The sequence below is a fragment of the Cyphellophora attinorum genome (genome assembly GCF_001299255.1).
Source record: "Cyphellophora attinorum strain CBS 131958 chromosome Unknown Contig10, whole genome shotgun sequence".
Lineage (NCBI taxonomy): Eukaryota > Fungi > Ascomycota > Eurotiomycetes > Chaetothyriales > Cyphellophoraceae > Cyphellophora > Cyphellophora attinorum.
This window is the reverse complement of record NW_017253238.1, coordinates 436,805-452,100: the sequence shown is the minus strand read 5'-3', so window position 1 is coordinate 452,100 and position 15,296 is coordinate 436,805. Positions and strand designations below refer to the sequence as shown.

General features: G+C 53.2%; 9 protein-coding genes across 9 annotated transcripts; 4 read left to right on the top strand and 5 right to left on the bottom strand.

Annotated features, from left to right (window-relative positions):
• Window positions 1-1,069, top strand: AB675_8006 (RCC1 repeat-containing protein C10F6.04; the record flags this gene model as incomplete). Its single annotated transcript, XM_018148419.1, has 2 exons — window positions 1-993; window positions 1,019-1,069. The coding sequence occupies 2 exons, from the start codon at window positions 1-3 to the stop codon at window positions 1,067-1,069; spliced, it is 1,044 nt and encodes a 347-aa protein (XP_018001296.1).
• A 24-nt stretch (window positions 1,070-1,093) lies between these two features.
• On the bottom strand, window positions 1,094-2,425 carry AB675_8005 (DNA repair protein rad9; the record flags this gene model as incomplete). Its single annotated transcript, XM_018148418.1, has 1 exon — window positions 1,094-2,425. The coding sequence occupies one exon, from the start codon at window positions 2,423-2,425 to the stop codon at window positions 1,094-1,096; it is 1,332 nt and encodes a 443-aa protein (XP_018001148.1).
• Window positions 2,426-2,760: 335 nt separating this feature from the next.
• AB675_8004 (uncharacterized protein) lies at window positions 2,761-4,461 on the top strand (the record flags this gene model as incomplete). The annotated part of the gene is made up of 1 exon (XM_018148417.1): window positions 2,761-4,461. The coding sequence occupies one exon, from the start codon at window positions 2,761-2,763 to the stop codon at window positions 4,459-4,461; it is 1,701 nt and encodes a 566-aa protein (XP_018001202.1).
• A 205-nt stretch (window positions 4,462-4,666) lies between these two features.
• On the bottom strand, window positions 4,667-6,262 carry AB675_8003 (Kynureninase 1; the record flags this gene model as incomplete). Its single annotated transcript, XM_018148416.1, has 3 exons — window positions 4,667-4,791; window positions 4,875-5,249; window positions 5,293-6,262. The coding sequence occupies 3 exons, from the start codon at window positions 6,260-6,262 to the stop codon at window positions 4,667-4,669; spliced, it is 1,470 nt and encodes a 489-aa protein (XP_018001055.1).
• Window positions 6,263-6,775: 513 nt separating this feature from the next.
• On the top strand, window positions 6,776-7,450 carry AB675_8002 (Iron-sulfur assembly protein 2; the record flags this gene model as incomplete). Its single annotated transcript, XM_018148415.1, has 1 exon — window positions 6,776-7,450. The coding sequence occupies one exon, from the start codon at window positions 6,776-6,778 to the stop codon at window positions 7,448-7,450; it is 675 nt and encodes a 224-aa protein (XP_018001106.1).
• Window positions 7,451-7,767: 317 nt separating this feature from the next.
• Window positions 7,768-9,090, bottom strand: AB675_8001 (Negative regulator of differentiation 1; the record flags this gene model as incomplete). Its single annotated transcript, XM_018148414.1, has 4 exons — window positions 7,768-8,187; window positions 8,256-8,873; window positions 8,920-8,967; window positions 9,037-9,090. 4 exons carry the CDS (start codon window positions 9,088-9,090, stop codon window positions 7,768-7,770), a joined length of 1,140 nt encoding a protein of 379 aa, XP_018000955.1.
• A 591-nt stretch (window positions 9,091-9,681) lies between these two features.
• Window positions 9,682-10,486, bottom strand: AB675_8000 (uncharacterized protein; the record flags this gene model as incomplete). Its single annotated transcript, XM_018148413.1, has 2 exons — window positions 9,682-10,181; window positions 10,231-10,486. 2 exons carry the CDS (start codon window positions 10,484-10,486, stop codon window positions 9,682-9,684), a joined length of 756 nt encoding a protein of 251 aa, XP_018001004.1.
• Window positions 10,487-12,146: 1,660 nt separating this feature from the next.
• Window positions 12,147-13,274, top strand: AB675_7999 (uncharacterized protein; the record flags this gene model as incomplete). The annotated part of the gene is made up of 2 exons (XM_018148409.1): window positions 12,147-13,110; window positions 13,159-13,274. The coding sequence occupies 2 exons, from the start codon at window positions 12,147-12,149 to the stop codon at window positions 13,272-13,274; spliced, it is 1,080 nt and encodes a 359-aa protein (XP_018001011.1).
• A 253-nt stretch (window positions 13,275-13,527) lies between these two features.
• On the bottom strand, window positions 13,528-15,057 carry AB675_7998 (uncharacterized protein; the record flags this gene model as incomplete). The annotated part of the gene is made up of 4 exons (XM_018148408.1): window positions 13,528-13,782; window positions 13,841-14,003; window positions 14,169-14,682; window positions 14,730-15,057. The coding sequence occupies 4 exons, from the start codon at window positions 15,055-15,057 to the stop codon at window positions 13,528-13,530; spliced, it is 1,260 nt and encodes a 419-aa protein (XP_018001162.1).
• Window positions 15,058-15,296: the final 239 nt, after the last annotated feature.

Genomic DNA, 15,296 nt, shown 5'->3' with positions numbered 1-15,296 from the left:
ATGCCAGTTCGCATCGTCGCTTTCGGTTCCAATGGTTCCGGACAGCTCGGCATCGGCCATACGGACGATGTCGACATTCCGACGCCTTGTCGCCTGGCGACCGACCTGTTTCCGAATGAGTCAATAGTACAATTCGCTGCAGGGGGCAATCATACTTTGTGCCTGACATCAACCGGCAGAGTGTTCGCTACAGGCAGCAACGAAAGCGGTCGTTGCGGTGTCTCATCCGCAATCACGCTGGCCACGGAGTTCCGCCCGGTAACGTTCGCGAAAGAGGACGAGGATGAGCCAGCTCGAGTCACGAGTATTGGGGCGACTTGGGAGGCATCATTCTTCGTTGTTGACGACAAGCGAATTTATGCCTGCGGTAGGGGCGATAGGGGTGAGCTTGGACTCGGATGTGCGCGAGCGGTGGCCTTGACACCAACATTGATTCTCAACCTGGCGGAGCTTGGATCAGACGAGAGGGTATCAAGCATCAGCGCAGGCGTGAGCCATGTAGTACTCAGCACGAGCACCGGAAGGCTCTTTGGCTGGGGAGCATGTCGCAAGGGACAGCTTGGAGAAGATCTGAGTGCACTGAAAGTCGCGTGGGAAGTGCGAGAGACGAATGTTCCATTTCCAGTGCGCCTGGTAGCAGCCGGACGTGACTATACGTGCATCGTTGGTGGCTCTGGAAAAATGCACTTGCTTGGACGAAACAACATCCTTGGAGATAATCAGAACAGCACAGATCTTGGCGCCATCGATGAGATTGCATCCGGCTGGACGACTGTCACTGTTCGCCAAGGTGGACAGCTGAGAGGACTTGGTCGGAACAACCACAAACAACTACCGCCGCCAAATCTGGCCCAAGTGTCGTTGTTGGCCGTCGGAAGCGAGCACTCAATAGCGCTGGACACCACGGGACAGCTGTTGGCATGGGGCTGGGGCGAGCATGGCAACTGTGGACGCCCAAGGGCTTTCAGCGATGCAGGCGCAACTGCGAACGTTGTACATGTGGCTTTGGGGACAACAGAACGCATTGTGCTGCTTGGTGCTGGATGTGCGACAAGTTTTGCCGTTATAGAGAGTTCGACGTGACCAAATGAGCTCAGTCAAATAAGCCCTTGACTTGTGAGAGGCGCTGAGTAGGCGCGATCTCGTCGAAAGTACGCTTACGCCCATCCGGAACGCTGATGAACGAGTCCGACTCTGAGTTGCGGATCCTTCGAAGGGATGCCGAATCTGAAGCATTGTCCCACGTCACGATGTCTTGGTCTTCTTCATAATTCGGCTCATCCCACTTCTGGTCTTCGTCATCTGCCGGTATGAACAAGCTGTCAGGATTTAGACTCGCGCTTGGCGCGGGCGTGTCTTCTGTGCCGCCTCCTTTCGACAAAGTGGGTCGGGTAGGTGGTGGCCGAGCTGAGGGTCGTATTGAGGGTGGCGGCATATCTGTTGGGGCGGTCTGGGTGGTAGCAGGCATTGATGGGTCTCGTGTCATCGAGGGCGTCTGGGATCTTCCTCGCATAGACAGGTCTCTAGCTGGTGTGCTGTTGCGTGAGGCGTCCGGGACGTGGCTGGACGTAGCACGAGTCATGAGCGTGAAATGCGCTGCCACACCGCCTTGGCTGTAGGCGATCTGCATGGGTCGATTACCTCTCGAATAGCGGGCGGTGACATCGACCTTCATCGTCTCAGCATGAGCAACGATTGAACGGAAATCTTTGACAATGATGCCAATGTGAAGCCCTTCCTGGACGTTGAAGGCGTTAAAATCTTTGCGTTCCAAGGCTACAGATGTGTGCATCGGCTGCTTCAGTATCTCCTTGCCGTTCTGTATCTTCTCGGTGTAGCTTGTGAAGGTGACTTTCGCATCCTTGTAGCACCAGTCGAGATGCTCCGTCTTTGGTCCAAAGTACTCCACGACATCACGCAACGTCCTCGATGCTACAGTCCACGCATTGGCTGAAGCTTCTTGATCAAAGCTGGCGTGAAGGATTTCTCCAGTCTCGTAGTACAGGCGATACTTCTTCTCCACACCTTGTCTGCAGATGAGCTTGAATATGAGCCGACACTCCGTCTGGTCGGGACGAGCCTGCAGCTCGAAATCTAGACGCTCTAGCGCTACGTCCTTGTCTCTTGGATCAGCTAGTCGGCGGCGAAAAATGGCAAGCAATGCTCTATTTTGAATTCGACATGTCCATGGCCTCGGCTGTCCTTGCGGGCCACGTCCTTCGTTCGAGAAGTGATACTTGGTGAAGAATGTGTTTGTCAAGTCGAAAGATGCATGGGCCGTCTTGGTGAGATTCAGACTTGACATACGAAAATTGTCGGCCGTAGCTTCCCATGATACTGCTTCATCGAATTTTGCAAGGCATGACAACAGGTCATGAAGTTGCCCAACGGCAGCAGGCGAGAGCGTGAACAGCAGTGTTGGCATCGCTGCTGCCGATGATCCGAAAGCCGTCAGACCAGCACAGTTGTGCTTTGATGACTGCCATGAATGTTGCGGGCGACTCTCCAGATAGGTGTTGAAGTCCGGAAGGCACAGTAGGTAGCTTCGGTTGACAAGTGTGAGACCGCGTTGACGCGTCTGATTCGTTGGAATGCTCACATTCCGGATCCACCATCTCTGGTATCCTCGATGGTCGACGACATATCACTGTTGTGTTTCATCACCATATTCGTATCTTCGAACTCTTCTTAATCGGGGCTACACACCAGAAGTCATAATTCGCCTTTCAACGAAAATCAACGCTCGACAAATCAGGCGCGATGGCCGCCTCTGGAGTCGAGGAAGACCTCGTACTACCAGATGAAGTACTGGGAATCATCTGTGATGAACTTGGCCGAGACCGTGATTTTGTGACCCTTTATCGATGTGCCCAAGCGTCCAGGTCATTCGCAGATCCTGCGCTGAGAACAATGTACCAGTACCACGAGCAATCGCCAGCCTTCTTACAGAGCGATGAGGCCGATCCAGGGCTAGCAAAGGCCGACTTTGCCACCAAATATGCCAACGCGGAGCAGGCTTTCCAGCGATGGACGACACTGTGGCGATCTGTGATCATTTCCAGCTTGCCGGACTCGAAGACATACAAGCCATACTGCCGCTATCTTCGCATGCTGGACTTCCGGAACTTGCTAAATATGGTTGAAGACCCTAGAATGGCTCGGGGAAAACTCCAGTCCTCCTTCTTTGGAGGTCCCATGAGGCCTTTCAAAATCATGTCGAGTCGCGCGTGGAAGGGAATGCATTACGTCGATGGCAGCGCAACAATCAATGCGGTCGGCGAATCTCTGACCCAAGCAGCCACGCAAATTGAGGAAATAGCAGGTGACATTTCCCCAAACAATCTACCACGCTGGATTGACAGAACGCCAAAGCTGGAGCGCTTAGTTCTATGGAATGGCAATTCTCTGGTCCAGCGCGCTGGTCAATCCGTGGCCAAGACGTGTGATCATTTCAGCAGTCTGACTATACGTGAGTGGCGTAACATCCTGCCAGACGATCCTCTCGCAGCAGACAAGACCTGTGCCGCGTTTCTGAATGACCTCGAGCCCGACACATTGGAGCACTTCGAAATCATCAGCTACAATGACATTGCAGGGAACTCGTTCACAGCTCTTGGACGGCACAAGTCTCTCCGGGATTTGACGCTTAACAACTTGTCAAGACAGGCAGTGGAGAATCTGAATTGCCTCAAAGACTGCACGGAGCTACAGATCTTGGTTTTGGAGGACAATGAAGCGGTCCAGCTTGAGGCTGCCAATAATGACATCTTCACGGAGGTTGTTGAATGGCTGAGGTCGTGCTCTAAACTACGAGACCTTACCCTCAAACGCTTCCGCGACGGACCAGCCATACTCAGTCAAGTACTCGTTTCACCGACAGTCAAGTTGACCAAACTTTCTCTCGAAGGTTACCTGGTGCGAGACACGAGCTCAAGATTGTTCCACACTGCGTTGTCAGAGCAAAAGACACTGGAAGCAGTGTGGCTTCGCGGCATTGGGGAGGACGTGGTTCCCGATGATCTAACGATCATGGTCGATGGACTCTCGAACATCCCTCATTTGAAGGAGTTGGTGCTGAAGGAGGTGTCAGACGAGTTTCAGGAGGAACACATCATGAAGCTGGCGCTAAGTCTGCCAGAGCTGGAAGAACTCTGGACATCAGGTGATGTTGTTTCTGCTGATGTGTTAATGGGCTTGCGCAACCTCCGAAACCTGAAGAAGCTGGATCTCTACGCCATGACTCAGTTCAGGAGTGATGAGATTATCGACTTCATCAGCCAGCTCGACCCTGTGACACAGCGTGGTTTCCAGCTATCCCTAATGGCTGCAGATCCAAATCAGGGCAACTTATCAGAGACGGAGCAAGACTTGATCAGAGAACTCATCCGGACGAGCCTGGATGGACGCTTCGATTTCGTGCTCTGGCGGGATGCTGATACCAGTGACAGTGACAGTGATTAAGCCTACGTCCCGGTTGAGGCTAGGAAGGCCCTACTGGTCGGTGCTGGTAGTCGCAAGTCGGCTGACTGCTACAAAAGGATTGATCGTTGGATTCATCTTCAATGTTGGACTCCATGAAGTGGTAGAGGACGATCATGCGTACGCATACCGAGTCCTGAACGGGTTTGGCGTTCACAACTGGCTGTCTGTCATCGTTGCCGCCGCTTCATGGATTGACCCTGGATGAATCTGATGGGGCTGTGGAGGATTCGGATCGTGGAGGCGTATGAATGCCGAGTTTGATACGAGCATGCGAACAGGCTTCCTTGAAGATTTGGTAGAAATTCCACACTGATGATCCAGTCAGCAGAAGCACAGCAATCGTGGTTTGCAACGGAATTAGAAAGTGAGCAATGAATATCAGCAGCACTCACCATCTTCGAAAGTGTTGTACAGCGGCGCAGGAGCGACTCGGATTACATCTGGCTTGCGTTCATCTATGATGACACCCTTGTCATCGAGGACCTCGAGCACGGGTTCAAGCATAACGGAGTTCTTCAGCTTCACACTTAGCTGCGCACCACGTTGTCTTGGGTCTTCTGGCGTAATTATAGTGAACTGGTCCGGCGTCTCATGCTGCAGCACACCCAAAAGCGTCTCGAGGAATCCTGTCAGCTCGACGGAGCGTTGCCTCAATGCGTTCATACTGGTCTCGTTGAAGATCTGGAGTGAGGAGACCACCGCAGCTAGGTCCAAAGCGCTAGGATTGCTCACTTGGAAGCCTGCGGCGCCTGGGCGGGCTTTGAAATCTCCCACGGTCAGAATCATTCAGGTGGCCTCTGCAGCACTCACTGTTAGTCATCTCAAATCTTCCACTCTTGTCATCTCCCCACCAGCCTGTCAACCTGGGCCAGTTCTCGTGCTCGCCTCCTTCAGACGGCCGCCCATACCGCTCGTGGACAAAGATCGCGCCCATCGCCCCAGGGCCACAGTTCAAATACTTGTACGTGCACCATGCAGCAAAGTCGACATTCCACTCATGCAGCTGCAGGTCCACGTTGCCGGCTGCGTGAGCCATATCCCAGCCCACCAAGATGCCCTTCGATTGTGCATGAGCAGTGATGGTCTTCACATCGAACAGCTGTCCCGTATAGAACTGAATCCCCGGCAGCAGCACCAACGCTAGCTCCTCTGCGTGCTCGTCAATCTTCCGCAGGATGTCCTCCGTCCGCAGCACTGGCCTCTCTATATCTCTCGGCTCTAGCAGAACCATCGCCTTCTCCGGCTTCAGGCCCCAATGCTGCAGCTGACTCTCCACCGCAAAATGATCGCTGGGAAATGCCTTGCCTTCCAACATGATCTTCCACCTCCCACCTGGCTCTTTCTTTGGCCGGTAGAAGCTCGCCATCAACAAATGCAAGTTCCCAGTCAGCGTCCCCATGACAGCCACCTCAGACGTCTTCGCGCCCACGATCGGTGCCATCAGCTCTGCCGCTCGATCATCGACGTGTAAGAATGGCGCTAATTCTGAGTCAGAGTGCTCGACGAAGTGGCCTTTGACGCCTTTCGTACGCCATTGCGCGAGGAAGGTTGAGACTAGATCAGATGTGTGTTGGGGCTGGAGGCCGAGGGAGTTGCCACAGAGATAGGTGCAGGGCTCAGAGGAGGGTGCTTCGTTGGTTGCGGGATTAAGGGTTGGACGGTGAATGTCGGCCAGTGTAGGGATGTGAAAGCGCGAGCGAAAGGAGGGAGACTGTTCGTCCTTGTCGGCTTCCTGGGCGAACTTGTGGTAGTCCTCCGGGAATATGATGGGGACGCCCATTGTGCTGTGTGTCGAGTTGAGTCGAGGCTGTAGCTATAACACGTATGGGGTGGAGTGTGGCACAATTCTGATGTGTAAAGGAGCCTCCCTTTTCCATGGACAAGTACCCCTGATGCTGTTTTATAACATCAGTGTAGCTGGTCAAGATTCAACACCCAGACAAGTCTATCCCACAAGACGGACAGAGAGAATGTTTCCAAGGTACCGTTCTGATCGATTAATAAAGATCGTCCATTCGAATGAACTCGTGATGCGACCCTCGCAAGTTGGGGACAAATCCAGATGCATGTTCATGAGGCGAGAAGCGCTCTATCTCAGGCTATAGCCTGAGGTCATTGCAATGATGATGAATTGAATGATTCAGCCATGTTGGAGTCCAGTCATCCGGTCTCGGCTCGAGTCCTCGGATTCTGTCGATCTTCACCGTTATCCGGCGTTCTCCAATCCGATTAGTTGTAAAGCACTTCGTTGCTCTTCCCTCTCGACCCTACGCATCCCGACCCTGTTGCAATCATGTCACTCTACGTCGCTCGCCATGTGGTCAAGGCCGTACGAGCAACACCGACCGCACACGAAGCCGCCGCTTTCTTCTTCAACTCCCGGCGCAGCGTCTCGACCTTAGACCTCTCACGCCACCCCACGCCCCGACCGAGCACCAGAAGAGTAAGCACTCACTCACCCGAGAGCAGACAGCAATCACACCGACCCTTCTCTTCCAGCCTTGCAGGTCGTGCGACGACCACGACAATAGCCCGCAACCCCCGCAACGACGAGGATGGCCAGCTCATGACTATAAACATATCCACCGCGGCAGCCGCCCGCCTCAAAGCGATCACTTCCACTCCACAGAAACGAAATACACTAGCCACTTCACCCATAACACCAGACTCTCACCTCCGAGTCACCGTCACCAGCGGCGGCTGTCACGGCTTTCAGTACCTCATGTCGCTAGAACCCGAGTCCAAGATTGACGCCGAGGAAGACACTGTCTTCGTTGCGGCGACAGCGGAGGAGGGGGAGGGCGGCAAAGGGAGAGCAGAAGTAGTGCTGGACGAGCCCAGTCTGGAATTGTTGAAGGGGAGCACAGTGGACTTCGTGACGGAGCTGATTGGGAGCCAATTCAAGATTGTGGGGAATCCAAGAGCGAGCAGTAGTTGCGGGTGTGGCACGAGTTTTGATATCCAGTGAGTCATATGGGCGATAACTCGAAGAGTGAAGAGTTGTGCGATTGGCTTCAGTATCTTTCTACAAGCGAATGACGCCTATACACCTGTGCTGCGTATGCTTGCAGCGTTCCGACTGCCATGACATAATGATGAATGGGTATTACAACATCTGCGGTGGCATCAACACTTCTTCTGATCGCCACCCATCTCATGTTCAGTGCAGGCTCAACGAATGTCGCTGAAGCCCTCCCGCAACGCCTCTCCACGAACGGTCGTAAGCAGCGCCTTTGAGGCAAATTGTCGGCCTGGTCAATTCGTGGGCTTGTTGAAGATAGCCAACTAAGCGGGATCTCTCATCAGATCCATCGAACCGACACGCTTCATCGGCTTTTCCTTGTCTTCCATCTCATTGTCCCCTTCGAACAGCAGGGCGAACCGATTGGCCATGGAGACCGTGGCTGGTCTCTTGGACGGCTCAAAGCCCTGCTTTGAGGTTCTCTTGACAGTCGTCGGCAGGATCTGGTCGCATTCGTCCTCAAAGAACTCGAGCTTGGTGCCCTTGTACTTGAGTCTTGACGCCATGCAGTGTTTGGCGGTGATGGCATGTTTGATGCTGTTGGTCGAAACAAAGATATGGTTCTCCGTAGTGACGACGTCGACTACCTCCAGCTGGTGTATGTGCTCCAGATCCCGTCGAACAGTCTCAGCGGTCATCCCTTGTGGTGCAAACCTGATGACAATGTTGCGGGTTGCACCATTCTACGTGCAGCGCCGCATTAGTACCTGTACAAAGTTCTGGACAGGGCGGCCTTCATGGGGCTTCTTACCGATACTTGTCGTCGGATATACCCAGGCAGATAGTACTGCCTATCGTCCCAAGACACGTCGATTCGCTTGCCCTTGAGGTAGATATCGTTGCGCTTGTAATGCATTACGAACTTCTCGGCAGCCAGTGGCTCCACGAACGAAACGTGGGCTGCACGCTCTCGCTCGCGAATGTACATGTTCAGAATCATGCCACCACGGAGGACTTTGGCGAGGTCCGCAAGTGTCGTGAACGGGGAGAAGCCTCGGAGGACGATGGAGCGGTCTTGGTTGTCACCATTATATCTCTCCGGCTCAGATTCCTCCTCGTCACACCACTCTGACGGCGGTGTAGGTGGAATCGAGTGAACGGCCTTGATTGCGCTAAAATCAGGCTTGAATGAAGTTCTCGAGCACGGCTCTCTCGGAACGAAGATGGGAGCATCCACAGCCCAGGCGGACTTGCATGGTGACGAAGACAGCGATGTAGATGTTGATCGAATGCTGGGAAGTGCGTAGTCGGAACTAGGTCGATTGCTGTCACCAGTCTCGGATCTAATCAAGGTCTCGAGATGTTCTTCGGTCACGCCAGCTCGTACGAGGGCTCTCTTCAAAGCAGTATACTCGTTCGTGGCGTTCGACTGCATCTAGTTAGCTGCTGAAAGCTCAAACGGTTGTGACACTGACGAGTTCCTCGAAGACCGATACATCTATCGTGATTCTATCGACGCTTTCCTGCGTGCGGTACCGAATCAGTACCTAGAAAACAGTCTGCACTGGGGCGGCCTTTGCGAGACTTCTTACCGGCTTGCTCGCCATGGCGTTAAAGTACTTGTTGGACATGTTGATCATCGGCATGCTGAATGTGGTATGAGATGGAGTTTCGGAATGATGTGCTGCAAATCAAAGTGGCTGCAAACGGAGGATTTCGAAGCACTTGCCCGCGACACTGCGTCGCGCCTGCAGTCATCGCACAGAGAAGGCGTGACCCAGCTCTTGAGTCCAGTCGGATGGATTTTGTGAGCAGGTGCAACTTGTCATGGAAATCGCGCGTCACCAGAACAACCTGTTGAGCGCGTTCGGCCCTAAATGCATTGCATTCTTCAGTCGGAGCTGAATAGGCTTATCGCCACATGACTACATCGCTCGGAAACCTAGGACTCAGCTTGCGTCTCTCAAGAACCGCGTCGGGCACGACAAACGCCTGCGTAGAGTCAGAGGACCAAGTCGGCATCTGGCCGACATCCACGTGATATTCGTGCTTCTGACGGGTCATGCTCTATTCCTGCTGCTTGCTCCTGCGTTCGCGGGAAGGATACCATACGCCGGTCAGTGCCTAGAAATCAGTTGCACCTCCTGCATGCGCAACAGCGGTCAAGAATTCTGTGGTAACGTCCCCAACGATACTCTGAAGCGAAACCAATCTTTGGTCGCCTTCTCAGACTACCTTCAGGTCGTGAAATTGTCACACCACCAGGCCACGTCAACCGTGTGACGCTCGTACCATACCATCAGCTTCGATGATCCGTCCAGTCGAGAAAACTCCTGCCTCGTTTCGCCGATATCAGTCTTAGGCGTTCCCCACAAAGACGAACCATTTACTGCGATTAGCGTGCTACCAGCGCGACGCATCCAGCCACCTGCTTGAGCAACTCTCGGTGTAGAGCCGATAATGTACTCCACGCCATTTTCCAAGCTCTTGATAGAATGCTTTTCGCGACCTTCGGTCTTTGCATAGATGATGTACTCTTGCCGTTTGTACTTTTCTGGCCCAACGGAGAAACCGATACTAGGGTGTACGCGGGCATCTGTCTTGGCCTTGTCGAGCCACTGCGGATCTGCAAGCTTGGGGAATGCGATTGCGGTGGTATCCTCGGGGGTAGATTGTCGACCATTGTTGGAGCCTTGGAGTCCTTGCGACGAGATCTTGGGAGTTGGAATTGTGACGCCTTGGACGATCAGTTAGTCATCGAACCTGTGGACGCTGACAAGACTTACGAGTTGGTGATTCATCTTCGACTTTCATCACGCGAGTGCTTTTGGGTGTGAGTAGAGCGCCAATTGCTCGTTCGATCTCGTTGTACTGTCGATTAGCTTGACGCTTGATACCTTCGGATATTTCGATGTTCTGCTTTGACTGCTTGATGATCTCATCCTGCTCCGCAATCACCTGCTTGGTGCGTTTTAGCCCTTCAAAAAGCTCTTCCACCGAGTTGAACCGAGCCTCAAGATCTCCGTCAGTGCTGAGAGCCATCATGAGCGTATGTCTACCAGTAGATCTGTGAACGAAGTTGTGAAGAAAGAAAGAAAGAAAAATAAACGTTGGAGATGCGAAGTCCTAGATGAGATCAGGTCAAATCCGTGCGACTGAAGATTCAATGTTATCGTTGTTCAAGTGAAGACGCTCTTCGAACTGTCACCTTTTCTGGGCGCGTGAGATAGTGCGGCCTCACTTGATGGCAGCTCCTCAACTTACCATCGTTCTACGTTACTTCAGCCCGATGGACGCCGCTTGTTCGATGACTTTGCCAGCCTTGCGAGGGCGCCTCGTAGAAGCGTCCAAATAACACCTACACGCTCGGACTGTCCCTGAGGATATCCAAGAGCCATCAGACGTTTCAGATGTCATCAAGCTGAGGTGAACGTAGGCCGTTGCACTGGCAGTATCGGTAATGTCCTGGTAAGATCATCATCGAGTCTTTGTGTAAGCACTTGAGCGCGTAAGCCTCGCGCGGTTGATGCTGATTACCGAGTGAGATTTTCACGTCTGCCACGAAGCAGCAGTCGTAGTGTTGTGCATGGCAATGATGCTCGTTCGATCCAAAGGACCCTCGATGACGCGCTCCGCTCAGATCCTGCCAAGCCCGTTTGCCTCGCCGCCTTGTTGGAGAACATATTCCTGAGGCCCCAGGTTCAAGTTCATCCACCAATCTTGTTATTGCTACCTCTAGTCTCCGACACACAGCGATCGTCGATCGAAACAGCATCCGAGACTCGCTACTAGATGTCTTGACTTGGTCGCAGGCGCAGGAAGAGATGCCTTTGCCATGGTTGATGGGACCTCTTAATCGAGAATGTGGAAAGATGTAGCGTTCAAGGCTTGCGTTGTAGCGAAAGCCTGCAAAGCAACCATATCTATTGGGCTCAGTTGCAAGGCTTGACGCTAGGATAGCAAGGAGCTGTTATACGAAACTATGCACAGATGCTGCAAAATACCGGGTATCGTATTCCAACAAGTAAGGCTGAAATCAACTAGGTGCTTTGCCCACTATCAAGGCACATGTGCTTCTGAGGTCCTGCATAACTGGACCAAGAGCTGGATCAGGGTGTCAAGGGACTGCTCAAATACTGGCCAAACATGCGTGGTCCGGCGAAGTCTCAAAGGGACGAGCCTTTCCCTGGAGTCGGCGGGTCTGCCACCAGTAGTCAACGGTACTTACAGCAAGGATCTTAACCTCAGATAGAAGGCCTGGAAGCACGCATCATGGTATTCCACAGTAAAGCTCAGACAGTCTAGACGTGATCATGTATCACTGCTTTGAAAAAGGTGCACCAGGTGGTATACTGTGTGACTTTCACATCTCAGTACTTCCGTCTTACTGTTGTATGTGGAGGCTGCCCGGCCAGGCTATCTGAGCAAGGTAGTGCAACTGCATTTTCCAGGACTTCAGCTATCACGTCTTCACTTTGGAGTTGTCACTTTCGCGTACCAGGCAATCTTTTCACCCCAGGTACAGGCTCTCTTCTAAGTTGTCGATTACCGCGGAGTTCTATGATGAGGTTCCAGGCGCGAATCGATGAGGTTGAGACTCAAATACACCACACATTTATGTCACGCCGCAACCCTGTGACATTTTTCGACGAAACAGCTTCACAACGATAGATTCTCAGCCATTGAAGACTCTTCGGCACCAATGTCTTACCAAGACCACGAAAATCCTCCTGCGGTCGCGCGTCCCCTGCCTGCCACACCGCGACTCAATCCAGTCGAGCTTGCACCAGCTCACGAGCCTACATCGCCTTCGCTAACGTCCTCATTCATCGCAATCAATGCCAACCAGCGGCGCTCAGATTCATTGTCCACTCAGTCAACCGATGTCCCTCCACGTCCACCTACACCTCCGCCACGGCCAGTCGCACACCTACTCGCCGAATGGGCACGCGACTCCACGCCGTTCCGGGGTCTCCAGGAAGCCGTGATGCAAGGTCGAGCCGCTGAATCTCAGATCGAGAATTACTGGAATCTGGTCGAAGAGGCGAGGAGAGATGAGGCTGAACGCGCAAGGAAGAGGCATCAGAGAGAATGGGAGATGAGCCTTCAGCGGGCAGACTTTTCGAATGTCGGTGACGGGAGTACTCCAGGCAGAGGACGCAGAAGCAGTATGGGCCCGATGGACAAGTGGTATCAGGGCTATCTTAGAGGCGAGAGTCCAGTCGGCCAAGCAGCGCACATCACATCTCTGCCGTGGAATGTCCGAGACGAGATGAAGGTGGAGTACACAGACATGGCCGCAGTCGCCCAGGACGACATTGCGACGGAGACCTCTCCGACTCCGGGTTCCCGGGGCGCCTATCAGAACGATGACTCGCTCGATGAGAGGACAAGCACATCCGAAGCGAGTGGCACCGAGGTCGACACCGAGAAGGCCTCCGTATTCAGCGAGCGCGCTAGCGATGAGATGGACTGGCAATCGACCGACGACGAGACACAGACTGCAAGACGGCCGAATGCTGGGCGCATCATGCGGAAGAAACACAGAAGAGATTCGAAGAAAGACTCGAAATTGCGGAGCAAGAAGCTTGCTCAACATATCTCCACGACTGATGATGACCCAGATGGACATGTCTTCGAAAGCCGACGGTCAGACTCTGACACAGGTAGACATAGATAGCAACGTGGTCTGAGTGGCTTGACCGAACATGGAGACCTGCCGCTTGAGAATGATGAGGACGAAGTGATGGACAGCATCGAGTCTGATCAAATCAACACCGAAGGATCAAACACCGACAGGGGCTTCGGCACGAGCATACCCTTCTCGTAAGGCGAGACATTGGCTCTATGCATGCACCAGGAGAATCTTGTAGTTGCGAAGTCTTTGTCTTAACGCCCAAGCATATTGGAAATGCTAGGCGTCGGAAGCAGGCCGGCGACTTGAAATCGTCCAGCTAGTCTGTATCTTGCTACCACATGCTTTGGCCACCACGGCCTCGATTGCTGCGGTACGAGAGAAGAGGCCTTGCTGATAAGATACTGCTCGTAGACAAGACAAATGTCCTTCCATCTCTGATGCCATCTTACACGTCCGAATGCGTACCGTCTACCAGATTGATTGGCCGATCCACGGTCCCAAATTCTCCCAGTCGCAACTGTTGTGTATCCTCATTATCCTGTACAGACACAGCTTGACCTCCATTTTCCGATGCTCCATTCGTACCCAGCATGATATCCTGATCAGAGAAGGAACTCCTCGATGTAGTCCACGATGGTGATGTTGGCGCAGGGCCATCCTTGACGAGCGGCCGAGAGCCGTTGTTCCACAGCCCTCGGAGCTGGACGAGGGATCAGTTCGTCACACCATTCATACATTTCTTTGCGTAGCTTCCTCACCTCTGTACGACTTATCTCCGACACATTATCGCCAAACTCGTCCGAGCTGTCACTGTCACTGTTGAGGTCTTCCGACTCCGAGGCGTAGAACGGTCGTTTGATGGGTCCGTCGTTGATGAAGGGTTCTTTGGCTTCACCTCCCGATGAGAGCGCTTCACCATAGCTAGACGTCTCGTATCAGGAGGATCGATCGTCTTCGTCGTCAAAGCCATCGCTGTCTTCTTCAGAGCAGCAGAAGCAGAGGGCGCGTTGCGCAAGTCCGATTGTGTGAGCTTCGTCGCGCCGCGGCGGAAATCGCTTTTCAAGGTGTGTCAGTCCATGATAGCACGAAACTTCGTCACGGGCCTCGTTGTTGTCTTGGTGGGCATCAGAGCCGCGCTTGGCTTGCACTATGACGTCCCAGAGTGCAGAGATGTCGTCCAGTTCGGATGCAGGAATTTCCATGGCCGGTCCCATACTGGCGTTGCTACAATCGCCGTTGCCACATGTATGCATGTCCGCAGGCTGCGGGTTTTCGAATGGAACGGCGAGTCTGCCTTCAATGACCAAGTTCACGGAGCTGGCCAGGATCTCGAACATCTTGCCAGACAGCTTGATATAATTCTTGATTTGGTCACCTTCTTCAGCCTCGCATGATAACTCCGGGGCCGGTGAGACTCCTCCGTGGTTGTAACGTATCAGGAGTTCAGTAAAGCATTCGGTGCAGTACAGATGGAGGCAGTCCGTCAGGACAGGGTCGTCGGGCAAGGCACAGCAAGTTCCGCACGATAGCACGTCAGGCTCACTGTGCTCATAGCTCTGGCTGAACAGCTTGACAATGTTCCAGAAGTTGATGGAACCATCTGTAGCTATCAGTAGAAATTCGTGCGTGGGCAGCAGTGAATATTACCTCGATTGTAGATGTTGATGTCAACAATTGCGCCAGCGGGACTGGACGGGAGGGACGCGTCGTACTCGCTTGTCGAATCTTGATCGCCTGTCGGGACATCATCAAGATTGCGGCCAAGTTCGAAGCTACCATGACTTTCAACCTTTACAGGCGGCTCGTGATGCTGACGATTAACGTTTCCATCTGTGTAGACCGAGGCTGAAGTTTGGGAGTCGATCGTGCGCTGCTCCTGACGAACTTTCATACGTTTTCGAGCTTCCTCAATGATTCGTAGGTCGTCTGCATCCTCCTCAAGATATCGCTTGAGGGTTTCTGAGTGTTCTGCCATTGCAGATTGCTGTGAATGTTGCCTGAAGGCCCTGAAAGCGTGGTGTTGTGGTGATCAGACGTGGATGGAAGGGTGGACAAAGAGTGCCGGAGTTCAGGGCCGGATAGCTTTAGGTAGGTGCGCGTTTGCACCTGCCCAGCAGACTGGTTGCCTCGCAACCACAACTTCCTTCCAGCAAAGCACTGAGATGACGTAGTGCATTGTGATTCATTGCAAGAGTATGTCTCAACAGTTAAACC